Raw genomic sequence first — 17,548 nt, forward strand, 5'->3', positions numbered from 1 at the left:
ATCCGAGGGTGCTAAAGGAGTTGGTGGATGTGATTGCAGAGCCATTGGCCATTATGTTTGAAAACTCATGGCGAATGGGGGAGGTCCTGGATGACTGGAAAAAGGCTAATGTAGTGCCCATCTTTAAAAAAGGGAAGAAGGAGGATCCAGGGAACTACAGGCCAGTCAGCCTCACCTCAGTCCCTGGAAAAATCATGGAGCAGGTCCTCAAGGAATCAATTCTGAAGCACTTAGAGGAGAGGAAAGTGATCAGAAACAGTCAGCATGGATTCACCAAGGGCAAGTCATGCCTGACTAACCTAATTGCCTTCTATGAGGAGATAACTGGGTCTGTGGATGAGGGGAAAGAAGTGGATGTGTTATTCCTTGACTTTAGCAAAGCTTTTGATACGGTCTCCCACAGTATTCTTGCCAGCAAGTTAAAGAAGCATGGGCTGGATGATTGGACTATAAGGTGGATAGAAAACTGGCTAGATCATCGGGCTCAACGGATAGTGATCAACAGCTCCATGTCTAGTTGGCAGCCGGTTTCAAGCGGAGTGCCCCTAGGGTCGGTCCTGGGGCCGGTTTTGTTCAATATCTTCATTAATGATCTGGAGGATGGCGTGGATTGCACTCTCAGCAAGTTTGCAGATGACACTAAACTGGGAGGAGTGGTAGATACGCTGGACGGTAGGGATAGGATACAGAGGGACCTAGACAAATTAGAGGATTGGGCCAAAAGAAACCTGATGAGGTTCAACAAGGACAAGTGCAGAGTCCTGCACTTGGGACGGAAGAATCCCATTCACTCTTACAGACTAGGGACCGAATGGCTAGGAAGCAGTTCTACAGAAAAGGACCTAGGGGTTACAGTGGACGAGAAGCTGGCTATGAGTCCACAGTGTGCCCTTGTTGCCAAGAAGGCTAACGGCATTTTGGGCTGTATAAGTAGGGGCACTGCCAGCAGATCGAGCGATGTGATCATTCCCCTTTATTCGACATTGGTGAGGCCTCATCTGGGGTACTGTGTCCAGTTTTGGGCCCCACACTACAAGAAGGATGTGGAAAAATTGGAAAGAGTCCAGCGCAGGGCAACAAAAATGATTAGGAAGCGGGAGCACATGACTTATGAGGAAAGGCTGAGGGAACTGGGATTGTATAGTCTTCAGAAGAGAAGAATGAGGGGGGATTTGATAGCTGCTTTCAACTACCTGAAAGGGGGTTCCAAAGAGGATGGATTTAGACTGTTCTCAGTGGTACCTGATGTCAGAACAAGGAGTAATGGTCTCAAGTTGCTGTGGGGGAGGTGTAGGTTGGATATTAGGAAAAACTTTTTCACTAGGAGGGTGGTGAAGCACTGGAATGGGTTACCTAGGGAGGTGGTAGAATCTCCTTCCTTAGAGGTTTTTAAGGTCAGGCTTGACAAAGCCCTGGCTGTGATGATTTAGTTGGGAATTGGTCCTGCTTGGAGCAGGGGGTTGGACTAGATGACCCCCTGAGGTCCCTTCCAACCCTGATATTCTATGAGGTAATGCTCACCTGACCCTGAAGGGGGGGTAAAGCCAAGAGAGAAGAAAGAACATGATAAAAGGAAGAGACATTTGCCATGCTCTTCCTCTCTCTTCCACCTCTATCTAGACATCACCACTAAGTGACTGAAGCGATGATCAAAGGGGAGAGCTTGGCTGAAGGGCAACCAGCCAGCCTGTGGTGAGAAGCATCTAAGTTTGTAAGGGCACTGAAAGTGTTAAAAGCAAAATGCATTCTAAGCTGATTTTATGTCATTTGACCAAATCCAACTTATTGTGTTTTGACTTATAGATTTTAAGTGACTATCTTTTGTAGTTAATAAATCTGTTTGTTCTACGTGGAGCAGTATGTTTGGTTTGAAGCATGTCAGAAACTCCCCTTGGGATAACAAGCCTGGTGCATATCAATTTCTTTGTTAAATTGACAAACTCATATAAGCTTGCAGTGTCCAACGGGCATAACTGGACACTGCAAGACAGAGGTTCCTGGGATTGTCTGGGACTGGAGATATTGGCTAGCATCATTCGGTTGCACAATCCAAGAAGCTTACATGCTAGAGGCCGTGCATAAACAGCCCAGGAGTGGGGGTTCTCACAGCATAGCAGGGAAAGGCTGGCTTCCAGAGTCAAGGATTGGAGTGACCTAGCAGATCACCGGTCAAGATAACACCAGGGGAATGTCACAGTGGCATACTGCAGTCTCTGGTCTAGCCACTCACCTGAGTGGCAAACTGCAGTCCATGAATTGGCTACTCACCTCAGTGAAAAATGGCGGGGGGGGGAGGGAGGGAGAGATCCAGGCCTGCCACTCCAGGTCCCAGCTCAGGGACCCTATAGCCAACAGGCACATACTGCCCCTTCTCCTACTCCACCACCTGTTTCCCTGGCCACTTCCCCACAGCCCTAGCACTTTCTCCTCCCTTGTATCAGGACCTCAGGCTGACAGCTGACAGGCTAGAGCTAGAGCTAGAGCTAGAGCTAGAGCTAGAGCTAGAGCTCCCGCTCCCACTCCCACTCCCACTCCCACTCCCACTCCCACTCCCACTCCCACCTACAGGGCAGCCCCTTATCCTTAACCTCCAAGAAGAGACTACCTCTGAGCTGCTCAGCAGCCCTTCTTATATGGGCCAGCCTGGCCCTGATTGGCTGCTCCACTAAGTCTTCTCCCTATTGGCTGGCTCAATAAGCCCTCTTCCAATTGGTTGGGTTCTGCACAGCCTCCCCAAGACTGTTTTAACCCTTCTTCTGTCTGTGTGGGGCAGCTGCCCCACCACCCATGCTTAACTTTAAGCACATGAATATTCCCATTGCCTTGAATATCTGTTGCTTATTAGGGGCCTGTACACTGTAACAATAACACAGAGCAGAATTTGGCTCCTAATATTCTTCATTTGGGCCCTTGAATCTTAGATATAGCTTGACTGCGTGTTATGTTTGATCAGCCAGTGCCTTTTCTATTGGACCTCATTTCAGTGTGTAGGAAAGCGACTGGGGTGTAGCTGACTCCAAAGGCTGCTCTACCAGACCCTTTCGTAGTAGGACACATCAGCAATGCATGTACAACATACACCTAGGAGCCGGAGAGCAGCAGCTGCCTTAGAGTCACTGCAGACAGGAACTAATTACTGTGGAGAAGCTAACGCACAGCTCCCTGCAGAACTTGTCACATTTGTCTACGGATTTAAGTTGCCTTGGCAATGACAGATGTTTTATAACGTACTCATTTCGCTGAAGATTTCATGTAACCTTTTTGCATGCTGCCAGTTACAGAGGAATCTGCTTAAGACAATTGCGGGTTGAACTAACAAGATGTTTCCCCAAACAAATTGAAACTGACTTAAACTGTATCAGAAATCAGTTAGGACCCAATGCTGTCCCCACTGAAGTCAATTAAAGTTTTGCTATTAACTTCAATGGGAGCAGGACACAACCCTATGGCAGAATATTTTTGTGGAGTCTCTCCCTTATCTTTGCACTAGCCAGCTAGATCATTTCAAGGCTAGAACGCAGAGTGGCTCTGGAATAATTTGGTCCTGTAATGTTGCAAAGTGTCTTCACTAACCATAGCAACTAGCATAAAACTGGTTAATTGTATCTGCACACACTACTCCCGCTGACCATTTCAATGGCACTGCATTGTGGGTACCCATCCCACAGGTGCCCACACAGCTCCTTAAAGAGGGGTTTGTGAGAGAACCTAATGTGGGTCCAGAAAGGTATTCTGGGAGACTGAGTCAATGTTGCAGAATCCTCAGGGAGTCACACCATTGTATATGATGATGAAATGCACCCTACCGGCCCCCTTCTCTTCCTCATGGCCCCCCCCCTCACACCAGTGCCCTTCCAGGAAACTGCAAATATAGGGCCCAGTCCTGCAAGGCACTGAACATCCTCCATACCCTGAGAACTCAAGGGGAGTTGAGAGCACTAGGCATCTTTCAAGAGTTGCTCGGCATCTTGCAGGATGGGGTCAGAGTGACTGAGTGGTGAAGGGAATGCCACATTGTCTGTCAGGAAGTGTCTGTTTCATCTATTTTGCTACCTTGTGGGGAGGACAAAAGTTAATAGGCGTCACAGCACACAACTGTTTTAAGGAGGTACTTGGAGGAGGAGAGATGGATAGGATCCATGGCAGACAAGGTCAGGGAAGAGAATCACATAGACAAAGATTCGGCAAGAGAATGGACCAGGTCTGAGTAGGAACTGCATGGAAGAAGGGTTGGAGATGAGAACAGGGCAAGGAAAGAAAAGAGTCAGAGGTGCATCAGTGGTGCAAAGGGGAGTGTAAAAAGACAGGGTAAAAGAGGTGGAGAATCCAGTAAGTTAATTCAGGGCATATTGAATTAACACAAAAGATCTTGCACTTAGTGTGGTGAAAGATGGACATGTGACATTTCAGCAATGGTTTTTTAGATCATCCACTGGGCCTTGAGTCCAGCTGCATCCCAGGCCCGCGCAAGGCCACATCTGGAAATTGTAAATAGGGACACTGACTTTTCAGGAGTATGCTCCCTGGCTAAAATCAACTAGATTCTGAAATATTAAACCACTGACATTCCAAGGGCACTGTACCCAGAGCTGCTGCAGGACACTTCAGCCTCTTACCCCTGCAGTGACATGGAGGATGTTATGTCCTAGGGGCAGCCGGTGTAGGAAGCAATCACTTGAGGCCAGAGAGCAGACAGCTAGCCAAAACCTCCATTTTATTTACAGACACAGAGAGCTCACTCAGCCGGTTGAAACCGGCTGAGCTATCCCTTAATAGTCTAACTCAGTTGCCATAGTAACAAAACCCATGACAACCAAATACACAACATACTCCTCCCCCCCTAATAAGAACATCCCCTAAATAAAACACACACTAAACTAGAGAAGGAGGGTAGACTGCCTCCATTCCCGGCTAAACCCTGGGGATTATTTTGCCCCATAACCGTGGGTTCGCCCTAACTAAAGATCCAGCCGATGAGGAGGCCTTCTGTCTCTAGGTGGATTACGGCGAACTTCTGGTGTTGTTGCATCCGAAAGTACTAGGGGCTCAGGGTCCGCAGCACGAATAGGTGAGGAGGTGGTATCAGCTCGTGCTGGGCAAAGGGGTATCTCAGCTGCCGGCAGTAATGGAGGAGAACAGTCAGGAACAGGTGACTCATGATTCGGTGTCTCACCAGGAGGGGTGAAGTCAGACCCCTCAACTGCAGATGGGTCCTGAAGACTGGCATGACCTGGCAACAGCTGATCTACATGTCGCCGCCAGGTAAGATTCTCTGCAGTCCGGACTGTATAGGAAACAGGTCCTGTTTGAGTGATGACTGTGGCCGGTACCCATTTAGCTCTGGAAGTATAATTCCGAGCCAAAACTGGCTGCCCTGGGCTAAAGGTTCGGTCTTTTGCTCTGGGTGCCCGTCTGATTACTTGATATTGCTGCTGATGTTGCACAGTTTGTCTGGTTTCAGAAGGTTTCAGCAGATCAAAGCAAGTGCGCAGCTGTCGTCCCATCATTAGAAAGGCTGGGGAAGCCTGGGTCGTAGCATGAGGTGTGTTTCTATAGGAAAGTAAGAAGGTATCCAGACGCTTTTGAATGGAGTGTTGTCCCTTTGCTGATTTCAAAGCGTTTTTCATTGTCTGCACAAATCTTTCAGCTAATCCGTTGGTGGACGGATGATATGGTGCTGACGTGATGTGGTGTATCCCATTTGCCTTCATAAAATTTTGAAACTCCTGAGAGACGAACTGCGGTCCGTTGTCGCTCACAAGTTGTTCTGGCAGACCAAAACGACTAAAGAGTCCTCGTAGTTTTTGGATAGTACTCTCTGCAGTAGTGGACTGCATTATAGAGACTTCTGGCCATTTAGAATGGGCATCTACTGCCACCAAGAACATGCTTCCTTCAAGGGGGCCAGCAAAGTCAACGTGAATACGTTGCCACGGGTTTTCAGGCCAGTCCCATGGGTGTAGGGGTGCCCACTGGGGTGCATTTCTTACACTCTGACATGACATACAAGCTTTTGCCTTCTCTTCAATAGCACTGTCCAATCTAGGCCACCAAAAATAGCTTCGTGCAATTTCCTTCATGCGCACTATTCCACAGTGACCGGAATGTAGCTGTTCTAACATCTGTGATCTCAGGGGTGGTGGAATAATGACAGCCTCCCCCACAACAAACAACCAGATTGGACCGATAACTCCGTCCGCCTGGACATGTAGGGAACAAGGTCGGGTGAGACCGGAGAGGTTTGTCGAGATTTTCCATGCATCACCAGGTCCATAACTTGGGATAATACTGGGTCAACGCGGGTTGCCTTCTTTATCTGAGTAGCAGTGATGGGTGTATTCTCTACCTGTTCAAAGTAGAAGATTTCCTTTTGGGCACTATCTTGATGTTTGACCGGTAAAGGCAACCTTGAGAGGCCATCTGCATTGCCGTGCAGAGTGGATTTCCGATATTTGATTTCATATGTGTGTGCAGAAAGTATCAATGCCCAACGTTGCATACGACTAGCAGCTAATGAGGGAATGCCTGTGTAGGGTCCAAAAATTGATGTCAGAGGTCGATGGTCTGTAAGAAGAGTAAACTTTCGCCCAAACAGGTACTGATGAAACTTCCGAATTCCAAAAACAATTCCTAATGCCTCACATTCGATTTGGGCATAGTTAGTTTCTGCTTTGCTTAGAGTGCGTGAAGCAAAAGCAATAGGTCTTTCTTCTCCCGAAGGCATAATGTGTGACACGACCGCTCCCACTCCATAAGGGGAAGCATCGCAGGCCAATTGCAGGGGTAAGGATGGATCAAAGTGCGTTAGAACTTCAGAATTTAACAATGCATCCTTAGCTTTGTTAAATGCAACATCACAGGCTTCAGTCCACTTCCAGGCCTTGTTCTGCCCAAGGAGCTCATGAAGTGGTTTTAGCAGTGTGGCTAACTGTGAGATGAACTTTCCATAATAGTTCAGTAGTCCTAGAAATGAGCGTAGCTGGCTTACATTTCGAGGTGGGGGAGCCTCCACAATAGCTTTAACTTTTGCAGGGGCCTTATGAAGACCTGCAGAATCGATGATGTGTCCCAAATATTCAACAGAGGGCTTGAAGAATTCACACTTGTCTTTGCGAACTCGTAGGCCATACTCTTCCAGTCTTTGTAGGGTAGCCTCTAAATTCTTTAAGTGATCCTCTTCATTTCTTCCAGTGACCAGGATATCATCCAGATAGCACTGAACTCCTGACAAGCCACACAAGATCTGGTCCATAGCCCTCTGGAACAGGGCGGGAGCCGATGTGATTCCGAAGGGTAGGCGACAGTATCGATAAAGCCCCTTATGAGTCACAATAGTCAACAGCTCTTGGGACTTTTCATCGACGTGCATCTGTAAATATGCTTGACTCAGATCAATCTTACTGAACTTTTGTCCCCCAGCCAGGCCTGCGAAGAGGTCATCGATGCGGGGAAGCGGGTATTGCTCTGCACACAACACTGGGTTGACAGTGACTTTACAATCACCGCAAATCCGGAGAGAGCCATCTTTCTTCACTATTGGAACGATAGGAGTGGCCCATGAGCTATGGGTAACTGGTATTAGGACTCCATTGGTGACCAGGCGCTCCAGGTCTGCTTCAACTTTTGGCCTGATGGCATATGGCACAGTTCGGGCTTTCAGATATTTTGGTGGACTGCCAGGTTTAATGTTCAATGTCACAGTGATTCCCTTCATACTTCCCAAATCATCTCCAAAAACAGCAGCATGTTTCCTTAGTATAGGGGTTAGACTGGTTTCTTCTTTAGTCATCCGGTGCACTTCTGCCCAGTTCAGCTGAATCTTCCCAAGCCAAGACCTACCCATTAAGGCTGGGTAGTCACCTCTCACCACAAACAGTGGCAATTTAGCCGCCTGTCCATTGAGCTCCACCTTAACATCAATAGTGCCCAACATGGACACAGCTTCACCTGTATACGTCTTCAGAACAGTTTTTGTTGCCTTAAGCGGAAGATGCTGTAGCTTTTCCTTATACACAGTCTCAGGAACCAGCGAGACAGCTGCACCGGTGTCTAGTTCCATGCGTATAGGTTTGCCCTCCAATAAGGGGGTTACCCAGTATTCATGTGAGCCCGCTGCCAAAGACAAAACATGCAGTGGCACTTCCTCTTGTGAGGAGGTGTCACCTTGATCATCCTGGGTCTGCTCTAGGGTATGCAAGGTTCCTCTTTTTGTCGGCCAGACCACAGGCCTCTTTTTCTTTTGTTTACAGGCATACTCAATGTGTCCCTTTTTGCCACAGTGTCGACACACCAGGTCCTTACACCAGCATTCTGATGCCTGGTGACCCAGCTTACCACAGCGGTAACATTCTTGACTCTGCACCGTTTTGTGGGTCAGTTCTTGTGACACTTTTTGCACCCTAGGGGATGCACCGATGTATTGTGCCTCCCTTGTAGCCAGTTCCATGGAGACAGCAATATCAACAGCCTTCTGTAATGTAAGCTGAGCCTCTGTCAGTAGGCGCTTCCGTATAGCTTCACTGCAGAGGCCACACACTAACCTGTCACGCAGGGCATCATTTAACATCTCTTTAAATTCACAGTGTTCTGCTAGCTTTTTTAAAATGGCTACAAATTGTACAACTGTTTCATCTTCCTTTTGGTCTCTTTTGTGGAACCTATATCTTTCAACAATTACCAGTGGTTTTGGGGAGAAATGAGACCCCAGGATTTCCACAATGTCACTGTAAGATTTAGTCTCAGGCTTAACAGGGTGTAGTAAGCTGCACAGCAGAGAGTAGGTTTTAGCCCCTACAACAGTTAAGAATATTGGCACCTTCTTCGCTTCTGTAATGTCATTTGCAATACCAAAAAGCTCAAAACGCTCAGTATACACATGCCACTGCTCTGTATTCTCATCAAAAGGCTCCAAGGGCCTGGTCAGAGTAGCCATGATTTTTAGTTTCACTTTCACAGTCAGTGCAAACAAGCAGCTTTTTTTCTTTGTTTGGTCTTTACCTTGACTTCTACTTCCTTCTGTTACTGGAGCAGCACCAGGATCCCATCCTCGTCGCCAGTGTTATGTCCTAGGGGCAGCCGGTGTAGGAAGCAATCACTTGAGGCCAGAGAGCAGACAGCTAACCAAAACCTCCATTTTATTTACAGACACAGAGAGCTCACTCAGCCGGTTGAAACCGGCTGAGCTATCCCTTAATAGTCTAACTCAGTTGCCATAGTAACAAAACCCATGACAACCAAATACACAACAGAGGAAATCTTTAGGCGCTGAGTTCAGCTACTCAAGAGAGCTGCTTTCTTCATTTGTTATTATAACATCCTTGTGGAGTACTGAATTGGCCACTGCTTTGTTGATAGCAGCCTGTACAGTTAGTGCAACTGAGCCAAGAATTAGAGGCTCTTTTTCAGCAGGATTGGATAGACGTTCTTTCTGTAAATGAAAAGAAAATAGGGGGGATTGTTGCAGACAATGCTTCCGGACAGCTCCCTCTGAGAGCACTTTTGCTTTAATTGCAGGCTGGCCAATACTTGCAAGTTATTTGTCAGTTATTTGAATTAAGTTGTCTTTCTCATACTGCTCATAATTCACAAGAATAGTCTGAAAGAGATGCAACTTTAGCATGGCACTCTGCTGCCCCCGTCTGGTAATGTGACAAAGCAGCACCCACAGACATGCTTACATGGGTATATTGTATCAGAGGGGTAGCCGTGTTAGTTTGGATCTGTAAAAGCAGCAAAGAGTCCTGTGGCACCTTATAGACTAACAGACGTTTTGGAGCATGAGCTTTCATGGGTGAATACCCACTTCGTCGGATGCATGATTTGCTGCATGGGTATATTGTTTGTACTTCCAGCTCATTTATCTATTTATCTGAACACAGCCCCCTCTCCCTCCAATAGATTCAGATCCTACAGAATGCAGGGTTTCAATAGCTGAAAATTGTTCCCTGCCTTTCTGGCTGTGACGATCAGCATCCAAACATGACCTAAGGTAGTGTTTGTTGTCCTACAGAGACTGAAACAAAAGTTTTTAGAGTAGTGTAAATTGCACTTGTTCATATATACTATGTACTAATGGGAAATCCTGTGCAAAGATATGTGGAAATTGGGGTAACAAAATGCACAAGTGGCAGAGTTGGGAAATAAATGGTTAAGAGTGGGATTGGGAGTTGGAACCTCTGGGTCCCATGCTGGGCTCCAACACTGCCTAACTACTTAATCCAGGGCAATCACATGGGCCAAAATTTTGAAAAGTAGCAGGAGATTTTGTGTGCCTCACTTTTGGGTGCCCAGCCTGGGACATCTTGGGCCTGTCAGAGAAAAACTCAGTTCTTGCTTTTTCTTTGGGTGCAGCAAAATCAAATACTTTATTATTTCTCCAGTAATTACAATAGAGGGAGGGAGTGTCCTAGGACACAGGATCGCCCCAGTCCCGGACAGGTCCCTCAACAGGTAAACAATTACAGCAAGCACTTATACCTTTGTTACAGACAATAACAAGCAATAATACAGACAATAATGAGCAACAACTGCATTTTGTTTATACATAAGCCACCCTGCTATCTTATTTTTCTCACTTCTAGGAGATGCCAGTCTACATATTTAGTTATCAGTTGCAAGGTCATAATAACTTCTCACACAGTTTCTTTCCCTCTCGCTTCACACCATCCTCGCTTCTACAAGTCTCACGTCATTAGGGTTACAGTGTGGCCTAACTCTTGCTAACTACTAGCCTGACTCTTGCTAACTGATTGACATGCATTAAGATCCCCTTCAAATCCTTGTTAATTCTTTCCCTACTTCCACAGGCCCGATTTTCAGAATACTGAGTAACTAGAATCTCCATTGATTGCAGCTGGGCTCAGCAACTCAGAAAAGCAGGCCCCAAGTGGCTGAGGTTGGGCAGCGGCCACTTTTGAAAATGCTGGTGTGAAACACAGCACACATGTGTAGCGGCGTGGTGGCAGGGCAGGTTAACAGGCTCGGCATGCCTGCTGCAGCACAAGAAGAGACCCCTCGTCAGGGCAGTGTGGCCCCAAGCAGCAGCCCCCTGGCCATAGGGGCTCCATAGCCAGTGCTGCCCATGGGCGTGCCAGGCTGAGCCAGGAGCCCATAAGGCCAGTGTCCTGCACGGAGCGAACAGGACAAGGGGGGGCAGGGCAGGAGGGACCCACCCTGCTGTGCGCAGGCGTGACCGTGTGTCACAGCCCTGTACTGCCAGCGGCGAGAGGGGAGCCCAGCCGCCTAGTCCTGCGCGGAGAGGCTGTGCGTGCGCAGCTACGCCCCCGGGCTTTCCCCGCAAGGCCCCGCCCCCGCCGGGGCTGCTTTCCCACACCCCTAGCGGCTCAGTAGCAGCCAGCCACCCCTGGGGGCAGAGCACACGTGATCCCTCCGCAGCCTTCCGACTGCGCGTAATCAGTAAAGCGCCGGAAACAGCCACCTCCCTCCGGCTCATCTGCGCATGTGCCCTGAGCACAGAGCGCATGCGCTCTTGCCGTAACCGGCGCAAGCGTAGTGTGCAGTCGCCCTGACGCAAGGCCGCGGCAATTTCCCAGCGCTTCATCCCGTCCGACCTTGAGTACGCAGGTTCTGTCAGGACCCCAGCTGCCCATCACGGTGCCTGTGTGGAATTCCCCCAGGGTGCCCGCGCTTCACAGGAGGCTTGTCGGCCGCAGCGCGGGATCGGGTAGCGCGCAGGGAGGTGCCGCGCGGAGCCGCCGCGTAGTCTCCGCTGCGGCGCGGGGCGCTGAGGCGTTGGTGCGGGGTCAGGCCTTTGCAGCAGACAGCCCCGTCGGGGTGCGCTGACCCGGCTCACGTGGGTGGAGGTTTCCAGAAGAGCCGCTGCGCAGCCCGCACTCTCCTCCCCGCGTGAGAGTCTCCGGCCCCGCCGCACCCGGACCATGCTGAGCGCCAGCCGCACCGCCGCCCGCCTCCACCTGCTGCCCCGCCGGGGCACCGCTCCCAGCCCCGGCCTCGCTCAGGTGCGGAGCCGGGCCCGTGGGGGGTGGGAAGCGATGGGGCAGGCGGCGGGGGGGGGGCACGCGGGGTGCAGGGAGCACGAGGGTGGGGGAGGGGTGCAGGAACCGGCCTCCCCTGGTGCTGGCCGGGGGCACCCGTGTAAGGCGCCCCCCCCGGGGGGCTATGGCTGGGCTCTGCCAGCGAGTGACGTGGGGGGGGGGGCTGAGATGGGGGAGGAGGCTAGGCCGGGGCCGATGGCTGGCGGAGGCCCTGCTGCTGGCAGCCCCGTGCTGAGCTCCGGGCGAGTTCAGGGCCAGCGTCGTGCGGGGTTGTGTAACTCTCCAGCTTGGATCGGTGTCTGCCCCGAGGCCACCTGGAGCCAGTCTTGTAATCTCGGTCCCGTTCCCCATCCGTCCCGGCGGGCTTGTACGGCTGGGGGATGCGTTCAGGGGGCCGTTAGGCGCTAAGATGTTAACGATGAGGGAGCACCGGAGAACTGGGGCAGCTGGAAGTGGTGGGGGCGGGGCTCTTTTGGAATCTGGGCATTGAAAATGGATTTAACTGTAAGAGCAGGAGAGTTCTGATTTTAACACCCAGGCTGGTGAATGGGAATAACTCATAAAGATGGCTCAACACAGAGTCATTGGTACTTAGAGGGTGGGGGCTCTTCCTTTGACCTTCATTGTTGGCATGTGTTGACAGAGTTTAGTGCCAGAGTTCAGCTATACTACTGTGGGGTTTTCAGCTAACCTAACTAAGTACATGTTCTAGGAACCATTTTTAAAAGTAAACAGCTTTGTAACTTCTTTGTTTGCTCCCTCAAAACTGCAAAAATTAGTAGAGAATCTTTATTTAAGGTACATTTGTTAGTTGGTATTGCTGACAGACAAGAAAGAGATTTTAAAGGTAACTTGGTGGATTTGAAACTGAAAGACTCCCCTTGGTTTTAATGGGAGTTGTATCTGACCCTGTAATGAGAATCTTAAATTGGCTAAGCATTTCTACTTTCCTGTGGTAAATAAATATTATGCCCATTTTACAGATGAGGCAACAGAAGTGCAAATGGTTAAGTAGTTCAAGGATAATGGGGATCGTGTTGCAAGACCGTTTCAATGCTGAACAGTAACCTAGTGTCTGAACTCCCTGGTCTGTGTACAGAGAGATACTCTGTCACGGTCTCAGGATGCTTTACAGTGGCATAGCTATGGTGCTGCAGCACCATAGTGTAGATGCTTCCCTCATTGACAGAAGAACCACTTTCATCAGTTTAGTTAATCCCCCTCTCCAAGAGGTGATCGCTAGGTCAACAGAATAATACTTCCACTGACCTAGCCATGTCTACACTGGGTATTAGGTCACCATAACTGCAGTCCACAGGGTGTGACATTAGTTACATAATGTAGCTAGGTTGATCAAATTTTTAAGTGTAGACCAGGCTTTAGCCATTACTCTCTCCTTTTTGTCTCTTGCCTCTCCTCTTCTCACTCATCTCCAGGTCAAAGTGTATGCTAAGTAGGAGGGGTGTTTAGTCTCAATGTATTAACAAAGCAGTATTTTCTTCTCATGATGGGATTCTGTTTGTACTAAGATGTTATATGAGGTTACAGACTCAAAAACACTGACGTGTTTTATCCAGAATCTCTTTAACCTAGTCGAAAGAATAAAACTCTGAAGCACTGTCATTTAGTCTACCCCTTGAGGAAATGTCAAGAAACTTGGTTAATGTTTATCTGCTGCTGCCTGTATCATGCTAAAGGTTCAACTTTACGTGTTGCAGCATTTGCAACAAGTTTAACTTGTGCATGTTTCATAGCAAGAATCTTCTATACCAGCAACTTGCTCAGCTCGAATAATATTGGGTCTTAAAGTGTTCACATTTCATATAAACAACAAATAATAAAACTTAAGGTAAATGTTCTATGGCTGTATAATATATTGAAATATTTTCTTGAGTCCTTGTTTTCAGTTTGAGTTTTCAGTTAAGTAAAAGGAATTTTGAAGATTAAACACAAAGCTAATGTGGTAGTGGAGGTGTATCACATTTTATGATTTTAAGGTAGCATAGCTACAGATCCTTTTAAAATATTGGATGTGAGGTAATCTTACCTGAAATAAGATGCAAGAAACCTCTCATTGCTGTAATATCCTGACTTTATTTTATAGGCAGTCTGGAATACGCTCAGTCAAGATGTTCTCAGAACAGTATCAAGTAGGAAGTATGCGTAAGTATCTCTCTTGTCTCCCCCCCCCTTTTTTTTTTGAGAGAGAGAGAGGGGAAAAGATTGAACTGTAAGAAAAACAAAAAACTGCAACAGTCTTGATACCTAAATTGACTCCAACTTCATAATCTGAAATCCTTGGTCAGATGTGTGTATGGTTAATTAAGGAGAAACAAAATGGCTTCTACTGGCACAGCATTTCATAAATAATCAGATACTAAGTATGGCAACAAATTTCCTGCTATAGGTAAAGTTCTTAGGTTTGTTTGGAATTTTATTAGGTCTATTTATTTCAACACACAGAAGAAATTTAATAAAACCTTTTAAACTTCATTTAATCCATCAGTTTGTTCCATAGATGCCGATTAAACTTCTTTTGAAGCAAAAACATTTTTGTGAGCATAATCAATACACCAATCTTCTGCTGTCCAGTATAAAGTAATGGAGGAAAATTGTGTGTGTATTAGAATTTGCAAAACTTGGTGCTTTCTCAAGACTGACTCCGTCTCCTAATTTGTTTCCTTCACTTTTTCAGGAAACACTTAGAACTCTGTATCGCTGAAAAAGTTTATTCTGTTTAGGAATCCCCCTTTCTTATGAAATCAGAACATTAAATGAGTGTGACAAATTACTATCTACTAATCCTGATGCATCATCAACATTATCTTCTATTACTGTGTTGGAGAGGGTTCCACAGCTCTGCGGATCAGTTTACATTTATTTTTTAATTTGAAGTGGTTTGTGCTCACTCACAATATATTCTGCAGTTTTTCTTAATTTGTTAATCCAAGGTAAAAATAAACCTTAGGTATTCTGGTCTGTTGTATAACTTGATGAAAACAATATAGTTGATGTAAGTCCTTCAGCACTGGAGCCAAATAAACTAAGTCATGGAAGTAAGGTAGCTGGGGTGGGGGGTGGGAATGGGGTGAGACCCTAGAGGAAAAATTCATACCTGGGGCTACCTCCCTATCTCTGCTCACTGCATATCTAATAAATTGGCGTAATTGCCACTGAAGGCAAGACTTCTCAAGTAAACTAAGGGAAAAGGATATTCAGCCTCCCCCAAAAGCCTCCTCTCTGTAAATCATTTCATTTAGAAATACCACCCATCATGTTACCCCACAGTCAAAGCTTAAAAATGTCAGCATGTCTTATTTCAAAAAGAAAGCTAGCTGTAGCTCTAAATACCTCAGGCTCAGAGGACCTCAACAGGGCCTTAGTTCATCTCTTTTATCTATAGATGTGCACTTTTCCATACTGAGAATTGCCTAATAAACTAATCTGAGCACTTTTCATGGTCTTTTTTTCCCCTCCAGGCAACTGCTTTCAAGCAGGTGTGACTACTAACATCTGAATTATTAGATACAAATGAAGGTCTCTGATAACAAAAAAACATGGATTTCTGTATTAACTCTTCATAAATGTACTATAGTTTTTATGCTTGCTATATGAATGAATAAATCTATTACGGATTTTCCAGGTTAGATTGCAAGAAATAGCCTTTTACATGGGAATTTGTAATCAAAACTATGTATAGGGGAAATTATTGTAAATAGGAAATAAAAAGCTACAGCTAGTAATTCTGATCAGTTTAATTAGGGCTGTCAATTAATCACAGTTAACTCACGTGATTAACTTTTTTGAGTTAATCGTGATTAAAAAAATAATCATGATTAATTGCCGTTTTAATTGCACTCTTAAATAATAGAATACCAATTGAAATTGATTAAACATTTTGGATGTTTTTCTACATTTTCATATATATTGTATTCTGTGTTGTAATTGAAATCAAAGTGTATATATTTGCACCATAAAAATGATAATAAAAGAAATAGTATTTTTCAATTCACCTCTTTAGTGCAATCTTTGTCCTGAAAGTGCAACTGACAAATGTGGAATTTTTTTTGGTTACATGACTGTACTCTAAATAAATAAAATAAAATAAATAAAAAAATAAAACGTCAGCACCTACAAGTCCACTCAGTCCTATTCCTGTTCAGCCAATCGCTAAGACAGACAAGTTTGTTTACATTTGCAGGAGATAATTCTGCCCTCTTCTTGTTTACAGTGTCACCTGAAAGTGAGAACAGGCATTTGCATGGCACTTTTGTAGCCAGTATTGCAAGGTATTTACGTGCCAGATATGTTAAACATTCGTATGCCCCTTCATGCTTCGGCCCCCATTCCAGAGGACATGCTTCCATGCTGATGACTCTTGTTTAAAAAAATAAGCGTTAAGTAAATTTCTGACTGAACTCTTTGTGGCAGAATTGTTTGTCCCCTGCTCCGTTTTACCCACATTCTGCCATATATTTCCTGTTATAGCAGTCTCAGATGATGACCCAACACATGTTGTTCATTTCAAGAACACTTTCACTGCAGATTAGGCAAAACGCAAAGAAGGCACCAATGTGAGATTTCTAAAGATAGCTACAGCACTTGACTCAAGGTTTAAGAATCTGAAGTGCCTTCCAAAATCTGAGAGGGATGAGGTGTGGAACATGCTTTCAGAAGTCTTAAAAGATCAACACTCCGATGCAGAAACTATAGAACCTGAACCACCAAAAAAGAAAATCAACCCTCTGCTGGTGGCACCTGACTCCGATAACGAAAATGAATTTGCATCAATCTGCACTGCTTTGAATTGTTATCAAGCAGAACCTGTCATAAGCATGGACGCATGTCTTTAGGAATGGTGATTGAAGCATGAAGGGATGACATAAGAATCTCTAGCACAACTGGCACGTAAATATCTTGGGACACCGGCTACAACAGTGCCATGAGAACTTGTTTACAATGTCCTCTGAAAGCAAGAACAGAAGTGGACAGCATTATCTCCTACAAATGTAAACAAGTTTGTCTGAGCAATTGGCTGAACAGGAAGTAGGGATGGACTTGCAGGCTCTTAATATTTTACATTGTTTTATTTTTGAATGCAGGTTTTTTGTATGTAATTCTACATTTGTAAATTCAACTTTCATGATAGAGATTTCATTACAGTACTTGTATTAGGTGAATTGAAAAATACTATTTCTTTTGTTTACAGTGCAAATACTTGTAATAAAAAATATAAAGTGAGCACTGTACAATCAATATATTTGAAAATGTTAAAAAAAAAATCCAAAAATATTTAAATGGTATTCTTTTATTGTTTAATAGTGCGATTAATTGCAATTAATTTTTTAATCCCTTGACAGCCCTACTTATTTAGCTTAATTCTGCTTGGGGAGAGGGAATAAGGCCTTTCATATGAAAGACTTGCTGTTTAGGGATGTTAGAACTGACTTGACATCAGTCTTTGAAGGACCACACTCACAAATAGTGTACAGACTTTTAAGTATTTGAAGTGTGATGTTAGCCAATAAAAAGTC

General features: G+C 45.9%; 1 protein-coding gene across 1 annotated transcript in view; it reads left to right on the top strand.

The window, feature by feature from the left end:
• The first annotated feature begins 11,545 nt into the window (after positions 1-11,545).
• Positions 11,546-17,548, top strand: part of HSPA9 (heat shock protein family A (Hsp70) member 9) — a 32,965-nt gene continuing 26,962 nt past the window's right edge. The window contains exons 1-2 of the mRNA XM_045027233.1: positions 11,546-11,978; positions 14,119-14,177. Of these exons, the coding sequence (XP_044883168.1) occupies positions 11,898-11,978; positions 14,119-14,177 (140 nt within the window). The 5' untranslated portion in view covers positions 11,546-11,897. The remainder of the gene's footprint in view (positions 11,979-14,118; positions 14,178-17,548) is intronic.

The sequence above is a fragment of the Mauremys mutica genome, chromosome 8 (genome assembly GCF_020497125.1).
Source record: "Mauremys mutica isolate MM-2020 ecotype Southern chromosome 8, ASM2049712v1, whole genome shotgun sequence".
NCBI classification, from domain to species: Eukaryota; Metazoa; Chordata; order Testudines; family Geoemydidae; genus Mauremys; species Mauremys mutica.